This window comes from Copadichromis virginalis, linkage group LG6 (assembly GCF_057382275.1).
Source record: "Copadichromis virginalis isolate Kocher_CV1m ecotype Utaka linkage group LG6, C_Virginalis_male_GT1.1, whole genome shotgun sequence".
In the NCBI taxonomy this organism is placed as follows: domain Eukaryota; kingdom Metazoa; phylum Chordata; class Actinopteri; order Cichliformes; family Cichlidae; genus Copadichromis; species Copadichromis virginalis.
In genome coordinates, this window is record NC_140623.1 from 9719377 (window position 1) to 9736750 (window position 17374).

At 38.5% G+C, this 17374-nt stretch overlaps 2 protein-coding genes and 1 long non-coding RNA gene across 4 annotated transcripts; 2 read left to right on the forward strand and 1 right to left on the reverse strand.

The window, feature by feature from the left end:
• The first annotated feature begins 1992 nt into the window (after positions 1-1992).
• LOC146707180 (F-BAR and double SH3 domains protein 2-like) lies at positions 1993-4687 on the forward strand. The gene is made up of 4 exons (XM_085460737.1): positions 1993-2016; positions 2578-2761; positions 2846-2991; positions 4459-4687. Exons 1-4 carry the CDS (start codon positions 1993-1995, stop codon positions 4540-4542), a joined length of 438 nt encoding a protein of 145 aa, XP_085316863.1. The 3' UTR covers positions 4543-4687.
• Positions 4688-6056: 1369 nt separating this feature from the next.
• LOC146707181 (uncharacterized) lies at positions 6057-8644 on the reverse strand. The gene is made up of 3 exons (XR_014920794.1): positions 7171-8644; positions 7014-7075; positions 6057-6739 (listed from the first exon to the last, which is right to left on the reverse strand). It is a non-coding gene; the product is annotated as an uncharacterized LOC146707181 (long non-coding RNA).
• A 5039-nt stretch (positions 8645-13683) lies between these two features.
• LOC146707182 (serine protease 1-like) lies at positions 13684-15957 on the forward strand. 2 transcript variants are annotated; one of them, XM_085458536.1, is made up of 5 exons: positions 13684-14499; positions 14594-14767; positions 15217-15278; positions 15576-15718; positions 15799-15957. In XM_085458536.1, exons 2-5 carry the CDS (start codon positions 14598-14600, stop codon positions 15955-15957), a joined length of 534 nt encoding a protein of 177 aa, XP_085314662.1. In that variant the 5' UTR covers positions 13684-14499; positions 14594-14597. The 2 variants fall into 2 exon arrangements, with proteins under 2 accessions (XP_085314662.1, XP_085314664.1); XM_085458538.1 differs by lacking the exon at positions 13684-14499 and having other exon boundaries at positions 14536-14767.
• Positions 15958-17374: the final 1417 nt, after the last annotated feature.

Here is a 17374-nt window from a genome sequence, read left to right on the forward strand (position 1 = left end):
AGCTTTTTCTATTGACGGGTGTTTTCTTCAGGGACACCATATTATCATTATCTTTAAAACTGCATTTGAAACTTAGTGCTGAGTTTTTACTTTCTGCAGTTGAAGTTATCTAAAGAAACTGTGTGTGGGTGCAGCTGAAAAAACGTCTTTTGGCAAATAACACAGAAATTCTGAAATCCTCTACTGCTTATATCAAAGAGAATAAAAGAAACCAAAGCTAAACTCTAAAAGATTATTTATTTCAGCTTGTTTACAGTTATCCACACCTCACAGCTTTTTATGGGTTGATAGTTTTCCTGATCCAATCTGCATACTCAGGATCACAGAGGTCCATGAAGGCAGCCGGTGCTCTGCATACAAAGTCTGGATCTCCCACAAAAGAAGAGACACCATAAATCCTGCCATTATGAACCACTCCTCCACCAGAGTCTCCCTGCAAGACAGAAATACAGTTTCCCAGTTTTATAAAATCTTTCTGTATTTTGAATGTTTAATAAATGCAGCTGTGAGCTGAGGGATCATGCAAACTCACTCGACATATATCTTTCCCAGGACTTTGTCCACAGAACCAGTGCTGATAGCTCCTGACTCGGTGGACCTCGGGGAATTATTTCTGTAAAATATCATTGAGCTCTGTACAGCTGACAACCTCAGTCTCTGCACAGTGAAGAGAGGGTGATTCACCAGGTTCTAGAAAAAAGGGACAATTAGTTCAGCTTAAAGCACTTTTTAAAAAATGATGCAGATTTGTATTTTATGCAGAAATGCAGAAAGAAATAAAATGGTCTGAGCTCACAGGAAAAGCTTGTTTTTGCTTTGAACACATTAGAAATGAAGAAAAATACAATTTCAGTACAAATATCTGCAACATCTCTTTACTAATAAAGTAACAGTTTGGATGGTTTGTTTTCTTTTTTCTTAATACAACAAATTTGTTAAAAATCATCTTCCTTCTTTTCTCATTAGCTAGTCCAGTGGTGGCACCATAACCTGCGACCTCAACTCTGGAATGGCACAAGAAGTGTTTGGACGCTTTTCTCTCCTTTTTTTGTCAGTTACATACAAATACATATATTGATTGTTTTGCACGTTAACTTTGAAATGTTGCCCTGAGGCCTGTACTATGAAGCAGGATCTCATCTCTCCAGGTAACTTCAGAGTTCTATATGAAGGATTTTGACTTCTTACCAGAGAAAATTGTAAGAGTAACCCTGACCTGCTGTTATATTAGTTATGTCCTTTATAGAGTTTTAGTCACCACTTTATCATCACGCACCACACCTGGCTAGCATGCTTGGACTGTGCTTGCTCAGCGCATTGGGACACCATTCAAGCTCACTGCAGCACATGCTACTTCCTGTTTTAAAGGGCCTTGTAGCAGCCCTTGTTACATGCGTGGGCACGGAGCGTGAAGCAGAAAGCACAGCTTAAAAGAGAAGTTGATATACCCGGCGGCGTGACACTGACTGGTGTTTTACACCCTTTTTGGCTCCTACCTCAAAGCACACTGTGCGCTGTCGATCTTACGTGCTGCACAGTAATGTTTAATATTTAGTATTTACAGTTATATTCCCATATATCATCGTGATGTTGTTTATTCTATTGCTCTCGTTTTCTTCTGCTTGTTTTCTTTTTTCATTCTCAGCAGGTGAAATTAAAAAAGTATCTATTGTTAGCTAGTTTATTGTTTATTTATTGTGTCATTCTTTCTCCCTGTCCTATCCCCCAGTCATGTCTGTCCCGTCTTTAAAAAACAAAAATAAAATAAATACATAATTATAATAAAGGTCAATCAAATGGACCAATATGGCAAGGCCATGATGATCCACTTGGTAAAGTAAATCCACTTGGCATCTTTCTTGGCCTTCAGACAACAATTCTGATTGCTAAAGATCCAAACCGGACAACAAAAAAACAAACAAAAACAAAACAAAACATTTCTATGAAAAAAAACAAAACAAAAAAACACAGAAAACCGTACATTTGCACTCAATGCTTGAACTTAACACTGCTACTGTATTTGTTTTTGTCCCTGTTAGCCTTTATGAGCAGTGGCTCAGGAGGCACAGACCATCTCCACGTGTTGAGCCAATATTTTATGTATATTTACTTAGGTGATTATCTTTTCATATACAGATATAGTGTTTTAATGGGGTATTTATTTTAATGAATATAATCATACATAAAAATGTGAGCAATATCATTTATATAGATCTGTTTTAGTGCTGTGATTCCCCACAGCATGCCCCAACAGAGATCCCAATACCTCTGAGTGTTTTCAATCTGAATGAAAATAAGTAAGCAGCGGCAGGGGAGGCCACCGGTGTTCATGAAATCAAGCTTCATGAATTCAGCAGAGGCTTGTTTAGGATTTTAGATTTCTCGTTAATTCAGGAAGAGAGAACAAAAGCTCTCCTATTATTCTCTTTGTGGCTGTTATTAAATTCTGGCGACGATGCAGTGATATTGTTACAGCCCTACTCTTTACATCTGACTTTATTTTTTCTCATTAGGAGTTTTCCTGTTGAAACATTTTTGGCTGTTGTCATCGTCTGTGTGCATTGTCTGTGTTTCCAGGCCAGAAACCGTAGCGGACAGGTGGGCTACGTCCCGGAGAAATACCTGCAGCTGCCCTCCTCCAACAGCCTGCTGAGCATGCTGCAGTCGCTGGCCGCGCTGGACGCCCGATCCCAGTCCTCCAGCAACTCCACCGAACCTGAAACCGAACTCCCAACCGGCTCCGTCAACGGAGACTCCAGTGGTGAGATCCGCCTCCACCAGATAATATCGGAGTTTTGATTTCCTGCTTTGTTTAATACCCTCGTTGCCACTGTCTGTGTTGCAGTTTCATTCGCAAAGGCTTTGTACGACTACGCGGGACAAACGGAAGATGAGCTGTCGTTCCCAGAAGGCGCCATCATCCCCATCCTGAGCAGAGAGACCCACGAGGACGATGGCTTCTGGGAGGGCGAGTTTAACGGCGTTGTTGGTGTAAGAGTTCAAATAATAGTTTGCAAAAGCTTGTGACTGCAAAATTGTGTCTGCCTAAGGGACAGTTTGTTCCAGGAGATAAGCGAGAGTTAGAAGATTAATAGGAAGCACCTGGCCTCCAGACGGAGAAGATGTCCTTTTAAATGTGTCAAAAGTCATCAACAGAACATTTGTGGTTTTGAAACTTATGCCTGTGTTGTATCTGCTTGACGCATGAGGGGGCGTCATAAAAGTAAACCCTGATGGTATAAAACAACTGCTTGTGTATCGTTGGGCGGAGATCGATGCTATCTGTGGGCAGTGTTCATCTCCCCACGCGCGTGTTCATTAAAATCATTGTTTGACCGAAGCTCTTCTGGACCATTATTGTTTTGTGCTCACCCTCAATATTTGAACTCGTAACAAACAGCAATAACGGCAAAACATGTAATGGACGTGCTGGTCCACTAGACAACATCATGTTGATGTAAAGCTTTGGGTCTCTTATGCAAAGTAAAGAGGCTGAAATAAGGTGTCCATGAGTATCAGTTTTCAACATTCAGTATTAAGAGACAAAGACTGTACGGGTTGGGCCAGTCGTCAAGTCCTGGAGCAAAGTGAGCCTGCAAATCAATAAGATGCAAATCAGTTTATACCTTTCATATAATGTTTGAATTTGTTTATTCTGAGTTTTATTGTTCAGTTAGTTTCCACAGTTCATATATCATGTGTAATTTTTCATTAGTTTCAGTGTTTGTTTGTATTTTATTCTATTCTTGATGGTTGTGTTGACAGATTTGTCCAAATTTAAAGCTATAGATGTGAACTTTTGGTTCCTTTATTATTACCTGTATAATTAGTTTCAGTGTTTGTGAAGTGGGGAAGGAGGACCCAAAAGCAGGACTCGTGCGATGGACAGTGCTCTTTATTTACAGTGGAGTAAATAAGACAACACAATAATCCCATGAGCTCCCTCGACTCCTGTGTCATGTCTTCACCCAAAACTCCGTGCTCTCTGCTCCGTGGCTGCTGTCCACCTGTGCTCCACTCTCCTCCTCCTGGGAAAAAAACAACAGAGGCAGCCGTCAGGACACCATGCCGCCTAATCAACAAAAAACAGTCCCAGTCTAAATAATCTAAAAGACCAACCACGGCTCCAGTGATGGCAACACACAGTTCTAGTGACCAACCCAGTGGGCGGCACTCGAGACAAAGCAGTTCAGGTGGCCTGCACACATTTAGTATCAGGCTTTACAAAAAAAAGTATCAACTATGTTAGGATCCATGTTCATCATGTGTGATGTGTGTTTACATTTGAAGGTGTTTGTGGATTTGTCACCTCTCTTCAAGGTGTGGTTTGTGTTTGATGCTGAAAGAGATAAAGACTGCTGATTGGCTGAAGTAGGGTTCAATAAAAATTGTTTGGTTGTTGTTTTGGGCACTGCTCAGGTCCACATTAAATAAACTGCTGCTCATGTGTGTTTGTAGGTTCTCAGTCATCCAGGTCATGGTTGTCTAAGGAGCCTGGAAAGAAAGCGACTTTACTTCTTTAAGGTTCTGGATGATGTTTAACTTCTGATCCAAGAAGCTTCTTCAGTTGATGTGCTTCCTTTGCTCATTTTCCACCTCTGCACAGTTTCATTTGATGACAGTGCAGTGCAGTTCTCCCAAACATACAACAGAGGGCGCTATGCACATTCACTGAAGTGCAGAAAAATACAAGTGGAGGAAGAAACAAACAGCAGCATCAAGAGAGAAAACTGAAGTGTTCAAAGCGAGTTACTTTAGTCTCTTATTGTAATATTAATCGACATCTAAACATCACGTTGATGCTTCATGTTTGACTTCCGTGTCCTTTTACTGCTCAGTTGGAAAATATTGATGCAATTTAAAAGAAGAGGAGAAGAGTAATTTCTCTGTACTACTTCAAAAGTAATTTGAAAGCACTGCCTCATATGGAAAATGAATCATGATGTAATCCTGAAACAAATAGTGTTTGTGAATATGAAGAGTTTAGTTTTCAGTTTGGTCTTAGGCTACGTTCACACTGCAGGTCTTAATGCTCAATTCCGATTTTTTGATCAAATCCGATTTTTTTGTCTGCTCGTTCACACTACAAATAAAATGCGACAGCAAACGCGCTCTAGTGTGAACGCTCAAAGCGGCCTGCATGCGCAAAAGAAGATGTCACACACAACGCGCTCTGTTTAGACCCAGAGCAACAGTATTGTTTGACTGATGGCCCTTAATATAAAGACTTCGGTCTTCACGTTTCCCAATTTTTGCTTTAAGTTATTTTGTTATTTACATAATAATGTAAATAACAAAATAATGATCCTTATTGCCGTTTAAGAGAGGAGCGGTGCTTCAAAGGATAGCTGTAGATTTCTGTCAGAATCTGCAGATTATACAGTACAAATAAAATGTTTACGTTGTCTTCCCAACAGTTTCACTGACATCTACACTGGATGGCCAGGAAGCGTTCGCGATGTCTTCTCGGGCGCTTCTTTGGCGCTGATAATTGGCTTCAGTCTTGTGTCGGTGACGTAAAAGGCGGATTTAATGCGACTTGACCGTTCAAACAGCAGTCGCTTTCTAAAACATCGGATATGTATCGGATTCAGTACCACATACGAAAGTGACCCAGATCGGATTTGAAAATATCGGATTTGCGCCGTTCACACTGTCATAGCATGATCGGATATGGGTCGCATAGGGTCAAAAAATCGGATTTGATGCGCTTTCGCCTGCAGTGTGAACGTAGCCTAAGAAGTATAAAAATGCAGGACTGAAGACAAGATGGAAATGATGTGTTATGAGAAATAAAACACATATGTCGCTATGTACTATAATTTTATTTTGTTTATTTTTTGTTCTTGTAGGTTTTTTGCTTTAGTGAAAATTTTGAAAGCACTACTTTTAGTTTGAAAATTGGATTCAGTGTTTAGAGTTCGGACAAAACAATGGACGGTTTCAAGAAATGTATTTTATCAACAAAACTTATTTTCATGGTTACTGTATTTATTCTAATGCCCTCAGTGCACGGAGGCCAACAGCCTCCACGTAAACATTTCCACCCCCAACAATCAACTCAGATTTATGAAGTTTATCATGTTCAGGCCCTGCAGCTGATTGGTGGCATGTCTGATCAGAAAGCCTTTCTGCATCTTCACAGTGTGAGTCTGAGAGTTTCTGAACAACAGGATGAGCTGCTACACACCTGACACCACATTCAAACACACACAAGCTGCAAATCTGACACAATATTTTAGACCAAAGAAAAAGGTTCACAATTTGCAGTTAACATGAAGATATTCTAGAGTAGAAACAACACACAGCACACAAGTTTCATGTAGAGATGATTGTTTATTCTGGATGTTATTTTCATTCAGTTATTTTCCATTATTTTGAGCAATTTTCTGATTTATCCAGTTCATGTCAGAACAAACATTCACAGTAACAGCTGGTCCAGTACAGACACGTTCAAAACCAGAACTGATTACACCATAAATCATGTTGTTGTAAATCACTCCACCACCAGAATCACCCCGAGAGAAATGTAGTTTGTGCTCCCCAAAATATCTAAAACATACACAGATGATATACAGTAATATTAGCAGTCAACTAATCCCACGTGCATCTACTTGATGTTCTTCCAGACACAGCCTGTTGTTATATGGCACATATGCAGTACACTGAGAGTATCTGGTAGGCTCACAGTCAGCAACACACATGTCTGCACACTGAAGATTAGGTGGTTCATCAGGGACTAGAGAAAAAGGAAAAGAACAAAAGTTATTCATAATCTTTCAAAAGCTAAAATTGTGAGTAGAATGATGTTTCATCTTTTGTTATGTTTCCAAATGATTTTTAAACAAGGAACTTGGCACACAGTATATCTACTCCAAAATTTACAAAAAGAAAAAAACTTGTTCTTCATTCAGTATTAAACAAAAACATAAATGTAAGAATAAAACAGTCACAGAAACCGAAATCAGATTCTAGCATTAACTGTGAAATAATCAAACAAAATCTGGTCTTACATGTGTGGCCGGTGGCATTTACTCTATAACCACCAAGTCCTGCAACCTGAACGACGTCTCCTCTAGAAACAGACAAAAAACAAAACAATTATAAATTAATTTCACATCCATCCATGTGACATGAACACAAAATAAATCAATAAATCATATGATGTACTCTGCAGGCTGGGTATTTCCAGGTGGCTGAAGTGTTTCCAGGCTCCTTAGACAACCATGAGCTTGATGACTGAGAACCTACAAACACACACGAGCAGCAGTTTATTTAATGTAGCGGTGAGCACTGCCCAAACCAAAAACCAAAAATATATATTGTACCCTACTTCAGCCAATCAGCAGTCTTCATCTGTTTCAGCATCAAACACACAACCACAATTTGGAGAGAGGTGAGAGATCCACACACCTTCATGAGAGGAGCCACTAATGTAAACTAGCACCACACATGATAATCATGGATCCTAACATAGTTGATACTTTTTATGTGAAGTCTGGCACTAAACCTCTGTGTTCCTGTCATACTGCATGTACTATATATACATGTAGCATATACAAAGCACAATAATTAAGCTGTTAATAATTAACAATGTCTTCTGTAAGTATTTCATTTTAAAATACACATCCATTCATGCATTAATGTTTAATGTGTGAAACATTTAAAAAGTTAGTTAAATAAATAATAATAATGATAAAAACCCTCTGTGTGGATTTGATGCTTTATGTCTGGATCTTGCGCTTTTGCACCATCTGGTGATGAACAGTGGAATGTAGAGTTGGTTGCATTTTTGGGTCTCCACCCAACCCCTTTTTTGCTAGCACACATGGTTAGCTCCACACATGGAAAAAGTAATGTTCAAAATTAAATAAGTGCAAGAAATAAGTTAGAAAAAGATAGTAAGGCCACAAAGGACTATTTAGCCCCTCCTGGAGGTCAGCTTACTTTGTTTGTGTTCTTTAAATGTTTTATTTTCTGTGATTAATTACGTTGTGATTGATTTACACAAAGTAGAAGAATGCATTTTGATGTGATGTTTTAAAAAAATAGTTTTCTTCTTTGAGCAGTTCTCCTGGGTCGTCGAGACCAGAATAAACCCAGTTTTATAACTCTACATGGTGCCTACGTCAACCTTTGAAGGTGCTACACCCTCAAAAGAATCAGCTGTACAGCACATTAGCTGCTGTTGTTACCAGACACAAATATAAATGTGCCAAATTTTAGATCACAGGAAATATTTCTTAGAGCAGATTTTAAATCAGTAACTTTGCAAATTTAGAGGAAATGTTTTTGGACAACAAACGTGTCACATTTTAAACAGGGTTTAATCAGCGCTGACATACAGACATTTATGCGCTGGGTATAACAGACATGCTCACCGTGTGAAAGGACCGCGGATGTCTTGGAGCAGAGAAACATGCTGTATTGTTGTTTTTCTTTATTGCATAAGCAGCGCCCGACTGTCAGAAACGCTCTGTGCGGGTAGCTCCAACGCACCTGCAGGCATCCATTTGAAAGAAAAGTGTCGCTGCGGCTAGGCTCTCGGGATAGTCAGGCTTTTATTTATATTTGCGGCATTCTGGTGCGTTAAAACTAGCAGCCTCTGTGTCCCGCTTGGATCACCATTCTGAAAATTCAGATATTTAAATAAAATGATGAATTGGCGAGTGATGAGGAGCCACGTAGATCCTAAAATCAGGTTTGATTAAATTAAACTCTTATGAACAGTGATGACGCGTTCCAAACAAACGATGCTTTCTACATGGCCAAATTGTGTGCTAACTACCTCACAGCGCTGTGTCCGGGGTCCGAAAAAAAAAGTTAAAACGATATACCTTGCGAAAGTTGTGAAGTGCTGAGGAAAATACTGTGTGTCTGATGGGGTGTTTTTATATAGCTGGACTTGGTTTCAGTTGACCTCTGACATGGAGAGATGAAAAGAGCAGTTTGTAAAGAAAAAAGGTGAAAAACTATGGAGGTTCAGTTAGTCGCTAGGAGGTGTCATTGTTAGATAAAGGAGCAGTTTGTAAAGAAAAAAGGTGGAAACTATGGAACTACAGTTGGGATGTGTGTGCTGGGATGCTCTTGATAAGTGTGCAGCTTTTATTGTTTTATGACTTGTTTTGCTGACTGTTGGGGCCCTACCTGTAACCCCCTCTGTCTAATCATCAAGTCTTACTGTTGCAGTGCGTTTGTGTGGCTACTAGACAATTATAGGTTGTATTAAAGGAACATTGGGGGGTCGATACAGTGCTATTGTGGCTAGTTAAGAATGTGGTTTTTAGAAGTATCGCAAGAAAAGTTTATTTCTAAAGGGATACATGTTGTTTGTGGTACTCTGTTTTAAAAACTATTAGCCTCTGTGTCTTTCAGAGCACAAAAGAAAAGTGAAATGCTCCTAAACTAGTTAAAAAAGTGCCTTTATATTACTACTGAGGTTGAGGCAGTAACAAAGTTCTTTAAATCATCAGGCAAGAAAATCCAGAAACCTTGGGTTAGCCGTGGCTATCCGGGTCATCTGAGCCCGAATAGCCTCCTTCTCCTCCTCCTGCACAGGAAATAATCCAAAGTCCGTTAAATCCAAAAAAGTCACTGAAATAAATGTCTGCTGGGTAAAACACGGTCAGGTTAAAAGCGAGCTGTTTAATGTGGCTGATAAACGAGTACAAAAACAAAAGGCAGATGCACACAAGAAAGAACCTAACTAGAAGTAAACTGGGAAAACTAAATGCAAAGAACAAAACCTTGAACGTTGCAAAAACATAAACATGGACACTCCTGGAGACATGGAACAACAGACAACCTGACAAAGAATGAACAGAAACACACAGAATAAATACACACAAGGGTGATTAGGGGGAAGTGGAAACACATGGGGAAACAGCTGACACTACTCTGACATAAGGAGACAAAGGAAGCAAAGCTGACTACACTGAAATAGGACACAGACCTTCAAAATAAAACAGGAAACATGAGACGCAGACAAGACAATATAAACTTGATAACATAAGAGGGCAAAGGGAGACTAAAACACAGGGGTAGAAGACACAAGAGGAATCTAAATAAACAAATGAGCTTAGATAACCTGATGAACTTAAAAATAAACCATAAACATCAAAAATAAACTAAAACTTAAAACGCTGGGTCAAAAGACCCAGGATCGTGACAGTGGGAGGTTGAAGCTGCCACAGGGCAAAAGCAGGACAGGCTGCCAGTTTATCACAGGGCTAACACAATATATGTGATAGAAAATCAACTGAAATGTTTGATATTTATTTATAATAATAAGAGAATAACTACTATTTATAATAATATTATAGTTGTTATTATAAATATGTGTATATTTTTTATAACACCCAACATAAAAGGCTTCTTTCCAAACCTGAGCTGTTTCAGACGCTTCTTGAAATTCTGACTTCTCTGAACTCAGTGTAAGGTGTCTGCTCCCTCACTGTGGCTGTGCCTGGAAGTACTTCTGCTTCTTGTCTTCCCCTAATGCAGCTTTAAAGTATTAAGTATGAAGCAACAGTGCTTCTCTTTGCGCCTCTGAAATCTGTGTTCTCTCTACTGATAAACAAAAGAAACAATGTAAAATGTATTAATAAATCAGTAACAAAAATATAGCGTAGAAGGTAAGTAGAGATTTTCATACCATCTTCAAGCCTAATGCTTTTAAGTCCCACACTCAATGCAGCCTGACTCAAAACCTGATTCTAAATGGTTCAGCACAGACAGAGAGGCACAAATGTTTAGTATTAACCTAAGTTACTGATCATTTACAGTATTACAGAGTCTATCAGTCTTTGCATGATGTAAACATTCCTGTAAGTTTCTAGCTGACTCTCAGGTGTCACAGGTGTGCCAGCAGGAAAGAGGGTCAATAAACCTGCATCCTGAAGTTTGTCATGCAGGATTAAAGGAGTCAGACTCAGGTAGAATTTTATTTTACACTGACTCTGGGTAAGTATGAGTATCATACGGTTTAAATGAAGCGCTAGAACTAGCAGAAATTTATTATAGATCCATTGAAGCTAATCGGGATCTTTACTGTGAATCTGTGGATGCGATTAACCATGTTACTGGTAACTTCATTAACTAGTAACTTAGCAACTTAGTTATAACAGGAGTTAATATTTCTGTCTAGACACCATTTAAATAGTAACAGCTTTACCACAATATAAGCTAACCTTTACACCGTAACTTTAAGCTAGCACCATAAAGACTGTAAAACACGTAATAATATCTACAAATGCATCTCAAAGCTCTTATATTAAGTCTGTGAAGGTTCTCAGTCATCAGGTCATCGTAGTCTAACAAGCTTGGAAAGAAAAGCGTCTGGACCTCTTTAAGTTACTTGAAGATGTTCTCGGATGAGAGGTGAAACGTTTTCAAGCAGCTTAAAGAAGTCCAGACGCTTTTCTTTCCGAGCTCTTTAGACTTTTAATATATTAAGTAATTGAAAGTATTCAGAATACGTTACTCACATTGAGTAACTTAATGGGATACATTACAAACTACAGCTTGGGGCATGCATTCTGTCATTTGTAGTGGAATACATTTTAAAGGTAACTTTCCCAACACTGACTGAGTGATTACTGACACTCGCTGACTTTTTATAGTCACTCTATAAATGCTTTAAATCATCTCACTTGTAAACACTGCCGTATCCACCGGAGATCAGTGAGAATGGATTCTGGAGTCTTCCCATCCTCCTGTTAGTGATCCTCCATCTGAATGGATGATAACAACCTTCTGAACTGACTAGCAGGTGTAGAAAGCCCGACTAGCCCATATCTATGGGACTGATCACTGCTGATAAACCCACTAAATGGATGGATAAGAGCTCTGGTCACATTTGGAGTTGGGCCACAGCTCTGCACAGTGGCTGCCAAATGGTCGTCTTCTATTGTGAAATTCAGCACAGCAGAGAAGAAATAGCACATTATGATACAGTATGATGGAAAGGCAAATAAGAAAAGTGTGTAAATTAATAGATTCAACTCATGTTTTACTTTACATTTTGACAGCATGACTGCTCTTCCCTTCCATCAAGTACATTTTTCCATTTCTAGAATCCCTAGAAGCTAGAAACACAAAACAAGGCTACGTCCACACGTACACGGGTGTTTTTGAAAACGGAGATTTTTCGTTTTTTAAAAAAATCCCGTCCACAAAAACGAAGGAAAATGCTGCTAGGAACATGCCAAAGCAGCAGATGGCGCTATATTCCTATCCGTGTAGAAATGTTGGCCAATCAGAAGTCAGCCTTGGTGGGAAAGAGTAAACAAAGATGGCGCATAGAAGCAGAACTGAGTCCTATATGTGGAGGGACAGTAACTGTGTAAGCATTTAAACACTGCAGAGAGTAAAATGAACAGTAATGGTATTTTGTGTAAGTCCGCCATTGTAGAAATTCATTTCACCGAAACAATAACCTGGCGCACAGTGTGACGTCAAAAAATGCGCACACCTTTGACGCTGCGTTTTCTCCGTTTTTCTCGTCCACACGTAAACGCAAAAACTGAGTTTTCAAAAATATCCACCCTGGTTGGAGCTTTTAAAAATCTCTGTTTTCAGTGACCGAAAACGCCGTTTACGTGTGGACGAAAGGTGCAAACGCATAGAAAAATCTGCGTTTTCAAAAGTACCCGGGTACGTGTGGACGTAGCCCAAGATACTGCTGTTATTATTAAATAGTTTCAATTTGTTTCTTAGTTTATTTGTGATTTAAATTTTCACCTTTCATCTTTATGCTTAGTTTGTTCTGGTTACTTTGAATTTTGTAGCCTCGAGCTTATTTCTCAGACTATCTCCTTTTGTAATTTGTAAAAATAGTTCAGTGAGTTTATTTTCCTCCATTGTCCTGCGTTCTGTGTCCCGTCTGTGTTTCTGTTCTTGCACACCAAGTTACTTATTGTGTTAGTCTGTTGTCTCTTGTGGTTTTTATTTAGTTTTACGTCGCTTGTCTCGTTTTCTTATTTAGGTTCAGCTGCCCTCCCAGGTGTCTCCTGTTTGTCCTGAGCTCCTTGTGTATTTACTCCCTCAGTTTGTCTTAATTGGTTGCTGTGTCCTCCCTCTCTGTATTGTTTCCTTCCTCAGTGTTTCCCTGGTTTTGCTAGTATCCAGTTTCCCTGCTGCTGCCCTGCCACTGTGTTTTTGTATTTTTTGCTACTGCATTGAAGCTGATCTTTGAGTTCATCCTTTGTCTCCTGAGTTCTGCATTTGGGTCCATATTTGAAATATATTCAAAAAACTAACTCTGTAGGTGCTCACACGCCACTGCACGCTCATGCATGTGTGGGAAAGAAAGAGAAAGAGAGAAATACTGCTACAAGCTAGTTGTGATAAATGGTAGTTTAAATTGTGTCCAGGTAATGAACCATTAAATCTCCTCTTGCACCATCTGAATCTCTCTGCAATCACATCACATAGTATGCATATTTTAATTTATACAGCCAAATATCACAAATCTGACCTTAAGGTCTTTGCCACCTGGACACACACACACCAACCGCTCTGAAGAAGCTTAGAGTGGATTTGGAAATAGACACCTGAGGTGAAAGAATTCAAATGATTAAAGTTGTGCTATTATTAAAAAGGTAACAATATCAAGATATGATTCAGGAGGATGTGAAACAACTTCTTAGGTTATGTACTTATTGATTATCAATAATTAACAATGAATATTTTTATTTTACAACCATGCAAACATGACTGATTAACCTGCATGGGGGAAAACTGAATACTGAGTATTAACAACTAAGAGTGCAATAAGTGACCACTGAAAGAGGCCCACACAAAAAGTTTTAAGGCTGTAAGACAGCTGTATGTCACAGAACAATGAACTTCATTTTGAGCTTACTCATAATCAAATAGCATTTCATATCTTTGTTCACTAAGGCAGGAAAACAGCCTCAAGGTTTTGTACTGAGTGAATGAGACATTGTGGATTCGTTTCTGTCAAACATCGGTGTTCAATGTTGTCACTTATGGAAGTGCAATAACGATATGTACAAGACAAATAAAAGAAAAGAAATTGTTATATCAAGTGAGCCAATATCACATTAACTGAACAACTGATGTTTCATGCTTTTTTTATACTGCTTTTATAAAAAGTTTGAGACAGACCCTAATGAGCTACTGAAGCAAATAAATAACTGTCACTGAGCTTTGCATCTATATCACTGAAAAAGGCAAAGAGTTTGTGAAACAGAACAATTGGGACTGCGAGTATAGTTGCTGCACAATATGTTGTTCAGGTGGTAAGCCAACCATCTGTAAGTATATTACTCTTCTCTCAGGTTTCACGGTGTGCACAGAGGTGGATTTGCACAAGAGAATCTTTCACGACCATAGCTGTGAGAAAAATGATCGTCTGTATCACGTGCACATAACTCTGACCCATGGAACACATTACCATCATCTATGTGGCGGCTCTCTGATCCACAGCCAGTGGGTTCTAACTGCAGCTCACTGCTGGAAAGATCAACCTGGATGGTGAGAAATGACTGTTTCACATATTTAAAAAAAACCAGTCCAGAGACAAAAATCATTACTGGTATTTTGTTCTTTTACCATTTCCATTGTTTAGGACTATGTCTGCATATGTAGGAATTCATCCAGGTCCAGGAAGAATGGTGACAATTATTGATCACAAAATCTTTGAGGACCAAACAGGAAAACATGACATCATGCTTCTGAAAATCGACCCACCAGAGAATAAGATTAAGCCTGTTGTCTTCCCTAAATGTACACGTCGCAAAAAGTGAGTTTTGAGTAACCTTTTAAGTGTAAAGTTTGAATTCTGGAATATGTTGACATAATATGTATTTTTCTTGTTTAGTTGGTTGGTTTTTTAAACTTCCAGGAAGAGCAAAAAAATGTAGCAACATCTGTAGTCTATGAACAAAATGACATCATGCTTCTGAAGTTACAAACCCCCATTAGTGACTGCAGAGCTTCTTTATTAACAATAATGTAACTGAGACTTGAATATTGAGCAGAGGGTTCTGGTTTTGATTTTAGGTACCTGCTTAGGAGCTACATCCATGATCTATAATAACTGACAATAAAACACGAGCATGAGGAAATGGAAGGAAATGTAATGTTTTAATAAAATGTTTGAATCTGAAAAGATTAGCTGACTTAGAGTGAACTGGAAATACTCAGCCTGCAGACATGGAGATGGAATTTTATTTATTTTTTAATTTGTAGGATGGATGTCATTCAGATTGCAGGCCATGGTGGCTATACGGTTGATGTAAACTACAACAAACGTAAGACCAGTATTGTTTTGATTATTTCACAATTTTTTAGTTTATATTATACTTTGATTTTGTCTTGTGTGCCTGTTATAGTTACTTTTTCATTTTATTTGAAAACTGTGATGACATAAAGTATTTATTTCATTTTTTTGTGGATATACTGTCAATTTCCCTCCTTTTTAAATGCTGCTCAGCTTCTTTTAAAGAACACATTTTGTTCCAGAAATGAGGCAAATCATGTTTCTTTCAATATCTGATTTCCTTGCATGAAACATGCAGTAGCTTTTGTTATTTTCCTTTTTTCTCTAGTCCCTGATGAACCGCCTCATCTCCAGTGTGCAAAGATGCATGTTGTTGAGTGTGAGCTTAACCTCCATCCATGTAATTCAGCATTCTTATGGCCAAATGGAAACACGATGTGTTACAAAGAACCTCGAGTGGACATATGTAAGGTGAGTTACCATGCTGCCAACATTTTATCTGTATCATTATCAGATGTTTTGGTACAAAATATTTATGTTTTCTCTCTCAGGGTGATTCTGGTGGTGGAGTGATGGCCAAAAACAACAAGATTCATGGTGTGCATGTTGGTGGTTGTGAACCTGCCTGTACCGGACCAACTATTTCTCTGAAGGTCTGCTCTTACATTGGTTGGATAAATCAAGTCATTACACGGAGTAATGGAAAATAATACAATTAAAATAACATTCAAAATAAACAGTCCGCTCTGCAAGAAGCTGCTTCGGTGTGAATTGTTTCTACATGTGAACTTTCGATTGTTAAAATATAAATATGTCATGTGTGTTTTCAATGTAGTTTCAGGCGTCAAGTAGATCATTCAGTTGTTCAGAAACTGTGAAGTTTGCATGAAGGTTGTTGGGTCCTTTTTGCCAGATGATATTAAGTACAATTACTACAGTAAAGTACAAATGTAAGGAATTTGTACTTTATTTTATTTTATTTGGTCTTTCCATCACATTTGTGGCTTCTTCTCCGCTGCTTCTAAGTGGAAATTGGTACATTTAACTTCACTACAAATATCTGACATCTTTAGTTGTTATTTTACAGATGAAGATTTGTGCTCGTGAAACACATGAAGTACAATTTTGTTTCTGTAGTTGATCAATCAGTTATTTGACTTGCATGAATTTAGCAACTATTATTATATGTTTAATCTTTAAAAGTACTTACTGTTGATATTATTTTCTGTAAATTGTTCAAAATCATAAATGTGTGAGAAGCACTCAATCAGGGGCGACTCCAGCATCAAACCTTTAGGAGGGCTCAGCTCAGTCTTAATGTCATGCTTTTAGTGTTGCCTTCAAAAGAAATGTAATTTTTGGATGGCCTACAGCAGTGTCTAAGAATAACAGATTTTAATATAATAAATCAGCTTTACGGTGGTCACTTTAGTTTAAAACCCGATGCAATGGCACAGTCATGTTGACCAGTAAATTTCAAAAACAGTTTAAGAAAAAGCAGGTCAGAGGAGAAACCTGCACGGCATTGTTTCAGTCTCTTAACCACATAGAGGCCAGTCCACCAAATCATCAAGTATTTAAAGTACCATTATACAATACAGACAGTTCAAAATCCCCCTGCGACTCCACCTGCACAAGAAGCAAACTGGTAATAGAGCTGGTTTTAAATGGCAGCTTTTGAATTCATGCAAACCCAAACACTTTGTTGAGCAGACTCAGCACAGAGACTCGTGTACACCAATTCAGAGAGTGGAGAACAGATTTGTAGTCTGTCACATCAGTATAGTAGCATTCATCCTGTTCAAGTTTACAGTGATGTGAATGCTGCTAAATGCTATTATTCACATTAATAGCAGAGTGCTACTGAAAAGCACACAACGCATCCATTTAATGCATGTAGATTTTGTGAAAAATCCACCTGATCTCTGTTAGTTCCAGTCTCTCTGTCCGCGCTTCCTCTTTGTACTGACAATCACACACAAACATTTTATATTCAACTAAAACAATAACAAAAAATATATTCTTGTAATAATTATTTTAAGAGCATCGTTTGATAAGAGCATAGCACCCTGCTTAGTTATGAGCGATCACCATAGATGAATGTGGGCATATGTAATATCAGTTTGC

Coding starts and splice junctions, on each gene's coding strand:
- LOC146707180 (XM_085460737.1), top strand. CDS start 1,993: ATGCTTGAACTTAACACTGCTACT. Junction 2,017..2,577: donor TTGAACTTAACACTGCTACT/GTATTTGTTTTT, acceptor CTGTGTTTCCAG/GCCAGAAACCGTAGCGGACA. Junction 2,992..4,458: donor AGTTTAACGGCGTTGTTGGT/GTAAGAGTTCAA, acceptor GTGTGTTTGTAG/GTTCTCAGTCATCCAGGTCA.
- LOC146707182 (XM_085458536.1), top strand. CDS start 14,598: ATGTCTGCATATGTAGGAATTCATCCAGGTCCAGGAAGAATGGTGACA. Junction 14,768..15,216: donor AAATGTACACGTCGCAAAAA/GTGAGTTTTGAG, acceptor TTTAATTTGTAG/GATGGATGTCATTCAGATTG. Junction 15,279..15,575: donor TGATGTAAACTACAACAAAC/GTAAGACCAGTA, acceptor TTTTTTCTCTAG/TCCCTGATGAACCGCCTCAT.